At 41.0% G+C, this 18,057-nt stretch overlaps 1 protein-coding gene across 8 annotated transcripts in view; it reads left to right on the plus strand.

The window, feature by feature from the left end:
• Bcas3 (BCAS3 microtubule associated cell migration factor) overlaps window positions 1-18,057 on the plus strand; it is a 470,064-nt gene that overhangs the window by 28,574 nt on the left and 423,433 nt on the right. For all 8 annotated transcript variants that reach the window (XM_021178141.2, XM_021178140.2, XM_021178145.2 and 5 more), the window contains exon 7: window positions 13,621-13,702. In XM_021178141.2, the coding sequence (XP_021033800.1) occupies window positions 13,621-13,702 (82 nt within the window). The remainder of the gene's footprint in view (window positions 1-13,620; window positions 13,703-18,057) is intronic.

The raw sequence follows: 18,057 nt of genomic DNA on the forward strand, positions 1-18,057 counted from the left end.
TCTGTGGTTAAGACCACTGGTTGCTTTTCCAGAGGTCTGGGGTTCAATTCCTAGCACTCACATGGCAGCTCACAACTGTCTATAACTGCATTTTAGGGGATCTGACATCTTCACACAGACATACATGCAGGTAAAACACCAATGTACATAACACAAAAAATAAATAAATCATTATAAAAATAAAACCTTCTGGGTTTGCAAATGTTATTGAACTTTTCTTTTTTGGTTTGAGCCAGAGTTTCCATTTAACCGAAACTACTCTCAAACTTGGCAGTTGTCCTGCATAGCTGTCCTTGTGTCACTGTGCCTGGTTCTGTCTGCGTGTGCTTCCGATGTTGGACACTAGGTGGCACTGCCACACCGATCTCCAGAAAGCAGGACCTGAAGCTTAACTCACGTTAAGCTTTGCATACCAAAACCTGCAGAGCAAACACATGAGGGCATATTTGAGGTAGAAAGCAATTAGTCCATTATTTATTAGAAGCTATATGCCAGTAGACCTTGCCACATTGAGATTGTTAGCCAGGAAACGTTTTTATAGGTTTCATTTGGGAATAATATTAAGTTGGTGATTTGAGTGCATTGGTAAGCAGAGGTTTGGAGTCCATTCAGGCCGCCTATGCTGTTGTTGAGCACAGGGCTTATTGTGTTTGTTCTCTGCTTTCCTTACAGGAAGGAGAAGTGATGGGCAGGTCTGTACTGGGTGTCAGATAGGATAACAGCATAGACTAAGGAACATGTTGAATCTGCCCAGATTATTGAACTGAAAGTTTTTCTATATTTTTCTTTCTTTTATTTTTTTGAGTCAGACTTTCCCTCTAACCCATACTGGTCTCAAACTTTTGGCAGTCGTCCTGTGTAGCCTCCCAAGAGCTGGGGTTATAGGCGTGTGTCACTGTGTCTGACTCTATAATACATTCTTAAAATTTTTATTAGTTTCTTTTATTGACATTAAGATAAACATACAAAGTAATGAATGTCATTTCTGGCATCTTTAGATATTTGTCCTTGCTCTCATTCCTTCCTTCCCCTGTAGTATGATTCCTAAGGCAGCCTTTTAGACAAACCCACCTGTGTATTCTAATAGCATTATGCAAATGTTGCTAATTTGTAGGCTGGTTGTTACTTCATAATTGAAGTTTATCCTAAGTTGGGATCTTTCTTAAATGAGAGCCCCCCCTTTTCTTGCTTTCTAAGAATATGTATGTATAGTTGATTATTGTTTTTGGTTTTTCGAGACAGGGTTTCTCTGTATAGCCCTGGCTCTCCTGGAACTCACTTTGTAGACCAGGCTGGCCTCGAACTCAGAAATCCGCCTGCCTCTNTTTTCGAGACAGGGTTTCTCTGTATAGCCCTGGCTCTCCTGGAACTCACTTTGTAGACCAGGCTGGCCTCGAACTCAGAAATCCGCCTGCCTCTGGCTCCCAAGTGCTGGGATTAAAGGCGTGCGCCACCACTCCCGGCTGTGGTGCATGTTCTTGAATGTGCATGAGTGTGTGTTTCCATGAGGAGAAAAAAGGCATGGGCTCTTTTTCTCAGTTGTTTCTCTGTCTTAATTGCCCTGAGAAAGGGTCTCTTTTTTAAACCAGAAACTGCAGTTTCAGCTCTACTGTCTGGCCAGGGTGGTCTCCACAGCTGCCTGTGTCTGCCTCTCACTGTTGGGCAGAAGTAAATACGTCTTGAAAAAGTAGACTGGAGGAGGAGGACGGAGTTGCTGTATGTCCCATGCGTACTCGTGACTCCTGTTTACCAACAGTCTACAGCAGAGTGATGTGGTTCACATGTTATTGCCACCCATAGTCAGGGTTCATTTCAGTGCTGTATGAGGGGCTTTGACAGATGTGCCATGACATGAGTCACTGAGCATTGTTCACTTATCTCCCCACACCTTGAATAGAGGCCATCATTTTTCTCATTACTTGATATTGTATTTGGCAAATGTCATTTGCCATACTTGGAGTGACTATTTCAGATTGGTTTCTGTTATATTGAATATGCAGGCAAGCATCCTCTGTTTCTTCTTTCATGAATTGATAGTTTATAGATGTCATATACCATTGTAAATATAGTTTATAATACCACAAGCTATATAAAGCTCATGTTTATAGTTTGACTTTTTCCTTGTGTATGTGTGAGTGTGCACGAACGCACACAGACAAGTAAGTGGAACAAACACACTGGATGACATTTAAGGATCCTTTTCTTTCTCATGTAGTTCCCTCCCCCCATGGGTAAAACAGTCATTGTCCTGACCACAGATTAGCTTGGCAGTTTTAAACAATTTAAATTTATGCAGTATGGAGTCTTCCTTGTCTTGTCTGTCGTCTTTTGCTCAGTGTATATTTTAGATTCAACCCATTCAAGCTGTAGTACAAAGAATGAATTAGAGGCAATGAAGTTTGTGTGCTTGAGTGACTGTGAAGTGTTTATGACAGCTGCTTAGGCCAACACCCTCTGTAATGGTGTTACATTGACTTCTGAGCACCTTCCAGTCTGCCTCCTGGCACACATGTCAGGCTGTCTGAGTGCTTTTGCATTAACATCTACCCCAAGGAAGATCTTTTGACTACACAAGTGTTAGTTGCAAATGGAAGATACCATTAGAGCAGCTTCAAAGGCCCGATACTTAGATTGGTGTGTGCTGAAGTCATGGCTGGGGCTGTGAGGTCTGGATCAGCCGTGCGTGCTTAGCCAAGGGCTACATGCCGCTCTGCTTTCCTCCTCTGGAAAAGCAGGCTGGAGGGGCAAGGTCAGAGCTGCCTCAGTGCTTTCTCAGTGTGTGTGAAAATTTGGAAGTACGAAAGTATGAGTAACCGTTCCATTCATTATTTATGTTCTGTGGTTTTCATACTGTTCCTGAGACTCACTTCCTTCTTGCTTCGAGTTTTGTGTTTTGTTGTTAGTGTCAAGACCAAAATACAGACTGGCTTGCTGTCTCCTTCATGTGGTCAGCAAATATCTGTTCTTTAAGTTGTAAGTTCTCACAAATACACATTTTAGGTGGTTTTTGTGGTTTGTGTTTTCTTTCTTACTGGCACAGAGTCTGCTGTGGAGACACTGACACTCTGGCATCAGCCAAATCATTTGTGGTTGGGCAGCAGAAATAAAATAGAAAATGTATTCTCCTCTTGTCCCCTATTGTAGGAGCTTGAAGGACTGCCCTTGTCCTGCAGGGATGCATTCCTCAACCGTGCCATCTTTTTTTTTTTTTTTTTTTTTTAAAGATTTATTTATTTATTATATGTAAGTACACTATAGCTGTCTTCAGACAGTCCAGAAGAGGGCGCCAGATCTCGTTACGGATGGTTGTGAGCCACCATGTGGTTGCTGGGAGTTGAACTCTGGACCTTCGGAAGAGCAGTCGGGTGCTCTTACCCACTGAGCCATCTCACCAGCTCCCCAACCGTGCCATCTTAAGGCTCTGAAATCGTCAGGCAGAGCTGTAACATGGAACACTGGCCACACCTGGTTAGAGCAGAAAGCCTCCCAAATAAAAGCTATCAATTAGGTTTCCCTTCAAGGTGGTTTCTCACTGTGATGCCAAGGCATCATAAATTCTTCAGCTGTGGTGATCCTCCTGCCTCAGCCTCCGCCTCCCTAGCTGGGTATTACAGTTATGTGTATATGCCTGGCTGAGAACTGTAGGAGATGCTGGTGTCTTTTGAGGTTGAAAGTTTTGGGTAGTTTTTCTTCTTTTTTCCCTTAATTTTTATAGTAAAAGTATGATCCCATGGTCCATGCAAGGATTGGTTGCAAGAATCCACACTCCTTCCAATATATATAAAATGTGTAGATACCTCTGCCTTCTTTATAAAACTGTGCAGGATATGTTTTGTTTGTTTGTTTGCTTTGAGACAGGGTTTCTCCGTGCAGCACTGGCTGTCCTAGAATTTATTCTGTAGAGCAGGCAGGCCTTGAACTCAGAAATTCATCTGTGTCTGCTCTCCAGAGCTGGGATTAAAGGCCTGCACCACCCCTGTCTGGCAGACTGTGGCATGTGCATATAGCTCAGCCACATTACCCTGTGTTCTTTAGGTCACTTCTATGTTTTTATACCTAGTACAATGTCAAGCCTATATTAACAGCTATTAGGTGTAATGTTTCAGTAATAACAAAGAAGTTATTTGTGGTCAGTACAGATGTGTCCACACCTGCTTTGGGATGGTGTTGGAATGCAGATGATGCTGTGGCCACACAGGGCTGACTGCACAGCAGCAAGGGGCACAGGGTATTCCAAGCAGAGTCTGTGAGCTACTATTATTTGCTTTGTGATTGCTCTGGCTACATAATAGCTAATTAAAATCTCCTTGCGTCTGTGGTACTGAATAACTGGTCAGTCTGCCTCGACTCCTTAGAGCTGTCATTGTAGCTATGTGCTAGCTCATGCGTGGCCATTTTGGCTTCTTTACTGAGTTATGGAGCTATGATGATGCCCACCATTGCCTTGCCCCGTCGTGATATAAATCCACTTTTCCTTTTTTAAATTTTTTTTTTGGAGACAGGGTTTCTCTGTGTAGTCCTGGCTGTCCTAGAACTCACTTTGTAGACCAGGCTAAGCCTTGAACTCAGAAATCCGCCTGCCTCTGCCTCCCAAGTGCTGGGATTATAGGCGTGCGCCACCACTGCCTGGTAACCATTTCTCCTTAATGCAAAAGATTTTTGTTGTTACTTTTCAAGGTAAACTATAATGTTATAGTTTTCCTTTTAAGCAATTTTATTCAGTTCAAACAGTGCATCATTGTTAGCAGTTTGTAAATTGATAATGGCACAGTAGTCTATATGGAGTTTATGAGACTTTTTGTTGCTTTATGGATTTAAGTAAAAATATTTTTAGGTTTATTTTTTACTTTATGTTTATGGTTGTTTTGCCTGCATGTTTCTATATGCACCATGTAAATGCCTGGTGTGCCTATAGAGTTGAGAAGAGGGCATCCAGTCCTTTGGAACCAGAGTTGACTCACCATGTGGATGCAGGGAACTGAACCTGTGCCCCCTGGAAGAGCCAGTGGTCTTCATCTCTGCAGCCCCAGAAATGAAGTTCTGAAATATCAAATTTTCTTTGCACTCTTTCCTTTCCTCTCTAGTTTTTGCTTTTTTATGTCCTTCCCCCTTTGCTATTAGGGAAACATTAATTTTGGGGTTTATAATGATTTCTCATGTATTCTATATACATTTAAATTATAGTTTTCAAGTAGTTTTAGGTTTACACAGGAATTAAACTGAAAGAGTTTAATTCCTCACTCCATCTTTCTGTTAGTAACATCTCCAATGACTGTGCTGTGCCTGTTCCAGTAGATGAGCCAATGTTTACTTTGTTTTCTTAAAGAATTTTCATATTTTTATTTTGTATGGCTGTTTTGCCAAATGTATGTCTGTGCACCACTGAGTGCCTGGTGCTTTTAGAGGCCAGAAAAGGGTTTTGGGTCCCCTTGTACTGATGTTAACAAAATGCTGTGAGCCACCATGTAGGTGATGGGACATGAACTCAGGTCTTTTGGAAGAACAGCTGATGCTTTTAAACACTGAGTAAATTCTCTGGCAGTGGTCTTTTGTTCTTTGAGACAAGATTGGCTGGAACTTGCCATGTAGACTAGGCTGACCTGGAACTGACAGATCTTCCTGCCTTTGGCTCCCCTGAGATTAGAGGCATGTACTACCACACCTGACCTAGTATGGATGTTTTTAAAACCAGGGCTATAAAGTATAGGTGATAACAGTCCTATGATTCCATGAATTAGGTTGGTCTTAATAATGTGTTCTTTCATATATTTGGATACATCTATAAGATATTTACGACAAGATTTAAGAATAGCGACTTAAAGTCACAACCTGATAAACACTAAGATATATAAGTGCAGTCATTTGTCTTTTATTCCCACAAAAACCAGATCCTTGGTTACGTCTCATTTAGGATTAATTATGTACTATATGCTTTAAACACACAGTCTTATAATAGTCACATTGCTATAGATGTTATTTTGCTTACTTCAAGGCTATTCTGATAGCAAATTCATATATTTAATAAACATAGTCGAGTTGTTTGAGTGCTGACCTTGCTGTGTGTGATTTGGGCAGTAAGAGTAAAACTCTGTAAGGAACACAGATGTTCGCTGTTTTGCTGTCCACGACTTTCCCAGGTGGAGTTAGAGCTGTTCACTTCACTAGACCACTCTGAGACAAATGGAGTTTTTGATTTAAAGGCAAAATGTGCTTGAGATAACCTTAGAAATTCTGTGTTCCAAGTCTCATGGCTCACATAAAAATTCAGATTTTGGATGTTGGGAAAATAGCTCAGGATTTTCTATGTAAGCAAGAGGCCCCGAGTTAAATCCCAGGCACCCATGTGAAAAACTGCCTTGAACTACTTGTAGTTCTTGTGTTGCGTAGGCAGAGAAAGGCAGATCCTGGATCTTAGGCTCAGTGGCCAGCCTAGCCACACTCTCCCCCAACCCATACCCATCAGAGGGTGGGGCCTGGGCGCTAGCTCAGTTTAGGATTACCTTGGATTCTCTGTGTATCTCAATCTGGTTTTAATACTGTGTCAGTCTTCCTACCTCACCTTCTCAGTATTGGGGTTATAATGATATGTCACCATGCCAGAAGCCATTCTGAATCCCTGGGTGGCGCCGAGCTCTGCATCTTTCTCCACCTGCCTCTCACGTGCTAGGTTTAGTTGTGTGACACCCTTGCCTGTTTCTTATACCTGCTACAGTCTTTAGGATTTTATCGATCTTTTCTCAGAACCAGCTTTTGATTTCATTGATTTCCCCCCCCCCCATTGATTTCCTTTTTTCAGTTTTATTGATTTCATTTCTAATTGATGTTTACTTGTGCCTACTTGCTTTGATTTGGTTCTTTTCTCGTTTCATAGGTAGTTTTAAGTTTCACAGTTAGAGCCTCTTTTTCAGCTCTGTGCATTTAGTGGTATGGATTTCACTCTGTGAACTGCATACCACTAGCTTCAGTTGGGTTTTTATTTTCATTTAGTTAAAAATGTTTTCAAGCTCAGCTTGGTGACACATGCTTATAATCCCAGCACTTGTGAGGGTCAGGAGTTCGAGGACAGTGTGGGTTACATTAGACTCTGGCTCAAATAAAAACAGAGAAAATAAACCATAAACAAAATATTTTTTAAAAAATTTGAAACTTTCTTCTTTGAACTTTGTGTTGTTTATAATTTGGTTGCTTAATCTCACTAGTGTTTTGTTATTTTCCAGATGTCCTGCTGTTACTAATTTCTTATGTAGTTCCATTGTTGTAAGAGGGTTTCTGTTCCTTTAAGCTTGTTTAGGTGTATTTATCATCTATAAGGTGAATACCTCAGGTTTCACAGTTTCTTTATCAAGCACAGTGTCACAAAACCAAATGTCAGGGTGGCAGGAGATTGGTTCTTACTGTATTTAGAATTAAGTTAAGGATTTGTCTTCCTCAGAGGTGCTGAGATGAGTCTCTGCATCTAATTGGTGTTCTGTGCTGTCAATCTGCCTCTGCACACGACACATTCAGGATCACACTTGAGAATCATCTGGCGTCACAAACTCATAGTAAATGCTGTTAACTTATATACTTGGTTTGGGGCTGACTGGCATATGCACAGGTTGCCTTCATGCTTTTCATTCATGAGCTACATAAATCTCTTATTTCAGCTCTCTATTAGATTGGCTCACATCAGTGGCTGAGCAGAGTGGGAACAAAAAGAACCCTCATACTTTGCTAGTGGACTTGTGAAGTGATGTGACAACGTTGGAAAACAGTCTTGCTAATCTATGAAAGCTGTGTTTATGCCTACCTCTGTGTTTTAAAAACACTATTGATTTGTGTTGTGTATCCTGCCTGCTTGTATGTGTATACATCATTTGTACAAACTCGTGCTCATAGAGGGCATTGGATCCCCGGGACTGAGATTACAGATGGTTGTGAGAAATCATGTTGGTGTTGGGGATCAAACCTAGGTCCTCTTTGAGAGCAGTCAGTGATTTTAAACTGGAGCCTTGTCCCGTGCTCTGATCTTTATTTTCAAAAGATTTGTTTTATTTATATGAGTATGTAGCTGTCCTCAGACACACCAGAAGAGGACATCGGATCCCATTACAGATGATTGTGAGCCACCCTGTGGTTGCTGGGATTTGAACTCAGGACCTCTGGAAGAGTAGTCAGTACTCTTAACTGCTGAGCCATCTCTCCAGCCCCTCCTTTTTATTTTATTTTATTTTTACATTGAGACAGGGCTCACTATGTAACCCTGGCTGGCCTGGAACTCAATGGTTCACCTGCGTCTGCCTCTTGAGTGCTGAGATTAATGGCATGTTTTACCATGCCCGACATATTTTTAATTTTTATTTGAGCATCTCTGTATTTGTATATACATAGTGATATCCACAAAGTCAACAAAAGGCATCAGATATTCTATTACAAGAACTGTGTATGAGTGCTGGGAATGAAACTCTGGTCTTCTGCAAGAGCAATAAGTGGTCTTAATTCCTGAGAGGTCTCTCCAGCCCCTTGGTCATCTTGAAAATGGAAGCAACTATATTGATAGGTCTCTGCAGAGGGCTACATACACATATTCACTGGAGCTATCTGCAGTAATATCACAGTTGTGTAATCTGTGTACTAGATACGACTGTGAAACAGTACAGAAGACCTAGATCTTATTTAACTGTAACTAAGGAACAAATTGGGAACTTGTTATAGTTATAGAGGGAACTTGTTATAGAGGACAGTGTGAAGATCTGGAGGCAGTTAGGGGTGCAGGCATTCACTCTAATAAATGCAAATCTCATTAATATCCTCTGTAATAACACATGTTTGGGCTGGAAAGTAGCTCACTGGACAGTGACTGCCCGGCAGGAGCAGTGGGCTTGCCTTCCTATCTGGGATCAGTCTCCAGTGTCCTCCCTTCCCCGTTAAAGGTTAAAGCAGGCTAAAAAATACTAACAACAGTAAGCTTTTTGTACCCTGGTCTTCCTGTGTCGCCAAAGATGTTTTTTAGCTTATATGTAAGAGATTCTCCTGTTCCAGCCTCTCGATTGCTACAGGTGCAGGCACTGCTCCTGGCTTGGAACCACTTTCTACAGAGCAGATTCAGTTGTCTTTTTACCAAAGTTTATTTGCGTTTCTGTTTAGCAAGAAGTTGCAGGGCGAGAGATGTGGCTCATGGTTGAGTCCTTCTTGGTGTGTACAAGGTCCTGGGTTCAATTTCTAAAAACTCAAAGAACCATTACTGTCAGTTTTTGATATTTAGTATTGTACAGTATTGTAAAATAGCACAAATAAAATGGTATAGATTGCTGTAAATTAGATGATATCATGGTGGCCTGGCAGGTAGTCCACTGGAAGAATTAGTGAATTCTTATATAATTTTTCTTGATTTGTTTGTACGATTGTTTGGTGGAATTGGATATTGATCCTAGGGCCTCACGTTACATAAGCATCCCCACACTGCGCTGTATCCTCTCACTGTTTATTAACAATGTTGTTTTTGGGCTGGTGAGATGGCTCAGTGGGTAAGAGCACCCGACTGCTCTTCCGAAGGTCCAGAGTTCAAATCCCAGCAACCACATGGTGGCTCACAACCATCCGTAACGAGATCTGGTGCCCTCTTCTGGAGTGTCTGAAGACAGCTACAGTGTACTTACATATAATAAATAAATAAATCCTAAAAAAAAAAAAAAAAGAAACCCAAAACCCTCATTCTAAAAAAAAAAACAAAAAAACAAAAAAACAAAAAAACAATGTTGTTTTTGAGATAGGTTCTCACTAAGTCGCCTTGGTGATTTTTGACGCCACTTTGTATAGTCCAGCAGGCAGAGCCTGAACCTGTGACCAAGAAACACAAGACCTGGGTCTTCTGAGTGAGATCACAGTAATGCTCATCAGCCCAGCTGCCTTTGTTTGGTTTTCGTTTTTTGAGACAAGATTTTGATCCACAGCCTAGGTTGCGCTTGAAACTGTAATTTCAAAGGTTTCAGCATCCAGGTGCTGGGTTGTAGGTGTGTACCAACCATTATGTCCAACTTTCTCTCGTGTCACTGTGGTGGCCAGGAGGCTGGAACTCTGCTGGTTCCAAACTAGAAATGTATTCGAGGCCTGTCAGTGGTGGGATATGGAAAATCATAGTGTTTTCATCCAATGAAAGAAAGACTTGTAATCACATTCATTGAATTAATTTATAATCATAGTAATGTGGGAGAGGTTCTACAAGAGTATAGTATATGACCCCAGTTACACTGTGTCCAGTAATTAAAATGTGTGCCCACTCTTGGAAGTTAAGATGTGGTTATAACTGGGGAGGGATGTGACAAGCCTTCTGAAGCCTTGTAACTTTTTGTTGTTTATTTATTAATTTTTGTGTCACTTTTTAGTCTGAGCTGGTGTGAAATTTCTTGTATAGGCAAGCTTGGCTTCCAAGATGTGGTCAAGATTCTCCTGCCTCTGCATTTGTTACCAGCCTAACTCATTTTTTTGAGGTGTATGTCAGTAGCATAGATGCTTTATTCATCAGCCTGTACATGTATAACTGATGACACGTACATTTTAAATAGAAAGTTGTCTGTCAGTGGAGTTTGCCAAAAAAGTCTTTTCGATTCTAGTTCTCTGTCTCTGCAGGGCAGAGCACCGTGTGTGTCCTGGGGCTCACCTGGGAGCCATTCTGTTGTCCATGACACACCAGGATTTCAGAGCAGGCTGGCTCTCAAAGGTCTCCTGGATCATTCTGTGTGTGGATTGCTGTCTTTTGCGCTGTAATTTCTTTTTCCTTAGATTGAGTTGTGAGATTCTAAACTTGTATTCCCCTACTCCCTTCCAGTTTGGTATGTAATTTGCATATTTTCACCATGCGAAAGCTATTTTCTATGGTTGGAAAAGATTTTTTTTCCTACAGTGTGAACAAATCATTCTTTGTTCTCCTTATTGTGCCTTCAAACTGGTACGTCCGGTTTATGCCCTAAACAACAAAAGTCTGTCATCAGAAATTAAATGCCAGCAGGACAAAGGCGGAGACCAGGAGGAACTCTGGGAGGGAGCAGCCTCCTGTGTACCCTCCTCTCCAGCCTAGAGTCCTGGGTCCATTCACTCCTGCCCTTGTTGTTCAGTTTAGAAGTAAGCTTGCAGCTCACTTTTCAGGCCACACGCTCTCCGTCATTGAGATTCTTTGCCATTTTCTAAGATCTTTTTTTCTGGGAAGCCCAAAAGTAGTTTTGACTTAGTTAACATTGTTTTGGTATTTATTTGAAAGCAAAGTTACCCATGAACATGCTGGATGAAAGTATTAGAGGCAGCTGGGAGCCATCCCCGTCTGTCTGTGTGCTTTCTGATGTGAAGGCTCTGTGTCTGGCTATGCGGAGTAGTGCTGTCTGCTCTCAGTGTTGTTCTCATGGAGGATTTTCATGGACGGTTTGGAGGATTCTTTCCCGGGAGGCTGATACTTGTGACTTATGTTCCGCAGTTAGAATTATGCTTCTGATTTCAGCAGGAGAGTCAGGCGTCTAGGATGTCCCCAGGTCTCTGTATATGACACAGTGCCTCCTCCTTTCCCTTTCCTTTTCGGTACCTGAGGATTCTAGCTCAGCTCCCCAACTCAGTGTGGGCTCCGGCAGTGAATGTGGGGGTGCATTTTTGTTACTCCTCCTGGTTTTTGTTCTCACCTGTTGCTGTACATGTAAAGATGTGTTCAGGTTAGAATAAGGAGGTTGCTTCGTTTTGAAAATTGTTTTATTGTAAAGCTTCATGTGTTTGGATTTTTTCTGTTTTCTGCTCTAGTGTATTAAATTCAGTGAGGACAAACATATTGTAATTATGTTGAGAGATTTTAAAACAATAGTATATTGGAGCACAGAGGCTCAGGGAAATAAGATCATATTTTTTAACATTAGAATTTTGTTAGATCGAGCCAGAAAGTAAATGCCTGCTCAGGCACATGGAAATGATAGTACAGAACAGGAGATTTCGTGTTCACATTGTAATTTGTTATGTGTATAAATTTCACAAGTGGGATTTTTCATTACCCTTATTATTATAACTTTAAGTTTTACCTTATTTTTAATTATATGAAAATAGACTTAATTATTTTTTATCTTTACTGTATTTTCAAAATTAATTGCTTACTCAACATTCTCTGCTTTGCCCTTCTTTGTTTATTCTCAAGAGGTGGAGACTCAGAACTTAACACATTTTTAATAGAAGTAGACAATACCATTTCTTAGTCCATTCATATATGTGTGTCTAGAAACCAAAGAAGTGGTACATTTTAAGATTTCAGAAAAATGTATGATTGCTGCATTGGGTGGAAGATTTCACCAAATAATTTCTTCCAGTTTTTCATTAAACAGTTTCCTTCTCATCTGTTGTTATAAGATGGAGACTTGAGCCCCACTGTGTTTTGCTCATGGGTTTTGTTACTGAAATGGAAGGCTTGTGGAGCCCTGGAACCCAGGCCTGCTTTCTGACTTCTTAGAGCCTTTGGGTAGGTGGTGCTGTTGTAGCACTGTCTGGGCTGGGGTTCCTCATGGGAATATTTACAGGAAAGGAAAACCCTGCAGCTCACAGCTCTAAAGGGTACATAGGAGAGCCTCGGAAGATGTGAGTTCTTTCTCTCTGTAAGAGCTCCTCTGAATATATGTTTACTTTGGAAGGTTGGCCAGCCCTTTATAATGGTTAGATTCTTGGAATTCTAAGCCACTTGTTGAGGAAAGCCTATTAGAAAATCAACAGTGTGTATCCTCTATGAGATACTTCTTATGTCTATTAGATTTCTTGAGTCTTTAGGACCAGTTTTATAATGTGTACAGTTTTTTATGATACTGTATATTTTTTCCATCAAACATTGGGTAGTTACTGCAGTGTGTTAGAGACCCTATTAATAACACCTCCCACAGTCAGTCTAGAAAATTGTTACTTGCTAATTCTATTTTAATCTGCTCGGCAGATCAACCAGTAGTTGAAAGGCATTTTTTTTAAAACTTGATGCACACTAACATACCCCTGGAGAAACAGAATACTGTTGTCTTTATGTCCAAGCATTGAATCTGACCTTACCAAGGGAATGGACAAAGTGGTTGATCTTTGTTTATATTAGAAGAGATGACTTCCAAAGTTGCTTACAACTTTATTATTCCCTTATTTACAGAATATTGCAGTCGGGGAGGTCCTGGTTTTTTGTTTGTTTGTTTTTGTTGTTTTTAGTAGCCATTTTTGTAATCACAAAAGAATGTAGCTGATAGATTTGAATGATTTACTGAGACGAACAGTTCTGGAAAGATAATTGCCTGTAATGACCAAACTTGAATATTGCAGAACAGTCTTGTAGCTCCCTGGCCCTAACATGGAGAGTGAGCCCAGGGACTGCACGGACTCCTCATGGCTTAATGGAGAGAACTTACAGACTTACAGAACAGACTTTTTTTCAAGTTCATACTAAGAAAGAATTCGAATGTTTTCCTGAAAATGCTTATGATGATTTAAGACAGTGATGTATTTGATGTGCATGAGGAACCTATAATCCTAAAGTATTGTATGTGTGTTTCTAGCTAATCACAACAAAATGTAGATGTTGTTTTTCCCTAATAGCGTTGTGACCCACAGTTTAATATGCTGAGATATTTTCTGCTTTCCCTTATGCAGATCAGCGGGGAAGCCCAGGAGCTCTTCTCTGTACGACATGGTCCAGTCCGAGCAGCTAGAATCTTGCCTGCTCCACAGTTGGGTGAGTGTAGCCCTTAAGAAAAAGCAAGTCACACGGTTTCTTTTTTGTTGGTTTTGGACCACAGACAGCAAGCATGATAACCCAGGACTGCTTTGCTGCAAAGGTCCATTCTGCCTCTCTCCTCCCCCAAGACAAACCCTTAGTGCTCTCAGTTGCAGGGAAATAGGTAATCTTAACCATTTCAATATGGCTATTCACTTTCTGTTGTGGTTTTGATTTATCTCCATCCTCTTTGATCTCGATTTGGCCTGTGCCTTTGCTAGCTATTTCTCCAAGCCGTCTTCTCTCCTGGCTTTGTGGGCATCCTTCTGGGCTGCCTTTGTTCTGCTGCTGGCGTCCTTCCTTCTGTGGGTATTCCCCAGGTCTCCCCTGCACGCCTCTCCCTTCTCAGTTGGACTTGCTGCCTCAGAGAGCTTGCTTTTCAGTATTGTCTCTGCTGTGGGTCAGAGCCTTCACTGTGGCAGAAAGGTGTTGTGGGCTTTTAACCTTGTAACTCTTGCTTTTATGGCAACTGCTTCTTTAAAATATTATATTAGTGTATAGTCATTGTAGAAAAGAATGAAACTTTTTGACATCTTTGTGTATACAGTGTTCTTTGAATCTATTCTCCCTCCATGTTTCCTGCAAATACTGCTAAATATTACGTATGCTGTATTTATGTAGAAAGGTCCCAATGTATGTTCATATTTAATTTTCTGAGTCTTTCATATTATGAGATCAGAGAAAGTTATTTTTCCTTGTTTCATATCTTCACTAAAGTACATTTTACATGTGTTGCAAATAATTATATTAATCACATGGGACACTTTAAAGTTTCTTTAAAATAAGGATATAAAATATCTTAATTCTATTACCATCTGAAAGATTATCCTGAAATTAAGTATCTCATTAAGACTTCATGTAGCTGTTAATTCTCTAAATTAGTGAGAGTGATGCTTACTAAAACTTAGAGCTTGATTCTGCATACGTAATTTTAGGGATAATGTAATTAGATTTTCTTTAATGAATTGGGAAGGACAACTGGACACTACCCCACAGTCATGTGGTTTTCCCCTTGCAGTTCAGCTGTGTGCCCCTCAAAGCCTCATCTGTACAGCTCCCCCCACCCCCCATCTCCCTTTCCCCTCTCCCTCTGTTCTCCCTACACTTGCTACTTGCCCTGGATTTTCATGGGTATTTTTCTTGTGTTGCGTTTATATTTTTGTGCAGTGTTTTGACATAGAAGGTTCTAACAGACGCGCCTTCTCTGTTTTGGGATACTTAGGGTTGTCCACAAGGACTTGTAACAATAACAGACTGTTCTTTCTCTCAGGTGTAATTAACAGAAGCAGATTTCTGACTTTTTCATTTTATTTATGAAGTTCTTTTGCTTATTAAGTTACTAATCAATATTTCTCAACTTTTACTTGTATTAAAGTCGCTTTAAATTGCTTTGTTAGCCAATAAATTATTTCTTCCACTAATAGACTCTTTTAGATTTAAAGTACAGTTTTACAGGATAAAACCTCTTTATATGTCATCTTAATGTATTTGGTTAAGTTTTAATATTTGTTTTTATTAAATGTAATACATGGGACAGAACTCATAAAATTTATGTTAAAAAATAAACAGTCCTCCTGGGGTTGTCCCATCATGCTTCACTCGTACATTTTGGGGGTGGTCCTTCTGTAGCTTCCTGCAAACACGAATTAGGGAGAGCTCGTACCCATTGTGTGAAATGTCTTTATTCTCTCTGAATGCTTGGCTGCCCAGAAACTGCTTGGTTATCATCACATTATTTCCGAGTTTTGTAGGCATTAGTTTTGAGTTATGTGGAAGAGTCTGAAGACATTTTGACATCTTTTTCTTTTTATGTATCCTGTTACTCTGTCAGGAATGTGGGCTTTGTTCCCTGTGTTCATATACTTTGTAGTGTTAGGGGCACCTTCAGTGTACTGATGTGGAGCCTATAGTTGTGGGAACTGCCTTCAATTGGGGTGCATGTTTTTGTCACCTAAGTTTTATTTAAATCCTATATATGCAGTAGGGTCTAAACTCAGGGGCTCAGTCATGTTGGGCAAGTACTGCGCCACTGGGCTGTGTGCCCAGTTGTCCTGTCACCTTTGCATTCTGAGGCAGAGGCTCCCCAAATTGCCCATGCTGGGCTTGTAGTCCTGGTGAGGTTTGTTTGCTCTCTGTTTCTGTAATTTATATTCTTAATTTTATTTTCTAATCTTCCAGGACTAAAGACTGACACTCAGGGCCTTGTGCTTTTTAGGCAAGCACTCTCCCATTGACTCAGATCCTTGACACCCCGAGCAATTCCTTTCTGCTGACATGGACTTTTAAAATCCAGTCAGCTAGTCTGCATCTTTTTGTTTTTTGTTACAATTTACTTTTTTCTTTCTTCCTTCCTTCCTTTCTTCCTTTCTTTCTTTCTTTCTTTCTTTCTTTCTTTCTTTCTTTCTTTCTTTCTTTCTTTCTAAGATTTATTTACTTAATGTATATGGGTACACTGTAGCTGTACTGATGGTTGTGAGCCATCATGTGGTTGCTAGGACTGAAGGTTGCTTGTTCCAGTTAGCCCTACTCGCTCTGACCAGCCTGAAGATTTATTTATTATTATATCTAAGTACACTGTAGCTGTCTTCAGACACACCAGAAGAGGCCGTCAGATCTCAACTGTGTGGTTGCTGGGATTTGAACTCAGGACCTTTGGAAGAGTAGTCAGTGCTCTTAATTGCTGAGCCATCTCTCCAGCCCATTTTTTTTTAAAAGATTTATTTATTTATTATATGTAAGTACACTGTAGCTGTCTTCAGACACACCAGAAGAGGCCGTCAGATCTCAACTGTGTGGTTGCTGGGATTTGAACTCAGGACCTTTGGAAGAGTAGTCAGTGCTCTTAATTGCTGAGCCATCTCTCCAGCCCATTTTTTTTTAAAAGATTTATTTATTTTATTTATATGAGTAAACACTGTAGCTGTCTCCAGAAGAGGGCATCAGATCCTATTACAGATGGTTGTATGAGCTACCATGTGGTTGATGGGAATTGAACTCAGGACCTCTGGAAGAGCAGTCAGTGCTCTTAACCACTGAGCTATCTCTCCAGCCCCTTTGTTACAATTTCTAACTTTGTAGCTCTGGCTGTCCTACAACTTGGTATGTAGACCAGACTGTCCTCTTAACTTGGAGATTTGCCTGCCTGCCTCTGTTTCCTGAATGATAGGATGAAAGGTATGCTCAGCCGTGCTCAGGTGTGTGTGTGTGTGTGTGTGTGTGTGTGTGTGTGTATGTGAATGTGTGGGTATGTCTGCCCTAATGTGTGTGTGAAGGTTAATGGAAAACTTTGTAGAGACTACTTTCTGTCCTTTGGGATTGAATTCAGGATGCTGATCAGAGTCTCATCTCTGCAGCCCAGGCTGCCTCTTCTTGCTTCAGCCTTACAGGTATAGTCACTAGACCTGGTGACGTTCCTCCACTGACCCTCCTGACCCCGCACTCTGTGAAGTGTGTGTTCTCACCGTGCTGCTGCTCTTCAGTGTACACTTGTAGACTTGTCATTGTATCGTGTGTGTATGTGAACATGCATATGATGTATGTGCCATAGCATAGATGGAGAGGTCGGAGTTGGTTTTCTCTTTTTACAGGGTCCAGGTCCTCGAGTTGTTTTGTGTGGTAAATGCTTTGTCCATTGAGTCATCTTGCCAGCCTGAATACACTCTGTGCTTCATTAGAGTGCTTGTTATGAAGTCCTAATGAATATTTGTTGAATATTGTTATATGCTGTGCTCTTGGAAGTTAAGGCCTAATTTTTTTGGTAAATCTGCCCTCTGGTTAAAAACAAAAACAAAAAAGAATCTGAGCAAGTTGAATGTGGTTTTATCCTGTAGGAGATCAGCACTGGTGGTGTAAGGGTGTAACAGCTAATGGTCAGCACTGTGGTGCTATTGTGGGGGGGGTGATGTGTGATGTGTATGATCAGCACTATGGTGATGTAATGGTGCAGTAGGTGGGTATCTCTCTGTGCTGGTACAGTATGGTTCTCTGCTTATTTGGACATTATCAGGGTTTCAGTATATTCTTTGAATGACTTATTGTTTATGTTTATGTGTGCTATGTCTATGTGTAAACATATGCATATCCATGCGTGTGTAAGTATTTACAAATGCCAGAAGATGTTGTCAGATTTCCTGGAGCTGTGGGCAGTCTGACTGATGTGGGTGCTTGGAGCTGCCCTTTGAAGGAGCAGCAAGCACTCTCAGCCACTGAGCATTTCTCCTGGCTCCTGTGCTCCAGTGCCTTGCCTTGTCTCCCCTTCTCCTTCCCTTCCCCTCCCCCTTCCCCCTCCCCCTCCCTCTCCCCTTCCCTCCCCC

Source organism: Mus caroli, chromosome 11, assembly GCF_900094665.2.
Source record: "Mus caroli chromosome 11, CAROLI_EIJ_v1.1, whole genome shotgun sequence".
In the NCBI taxonomy this organism is placed as follows: Eukaryota; Metazoa; Chordata; class Mammalia; order Rodentia; family Muridae; genus Mus; species Mus caroli.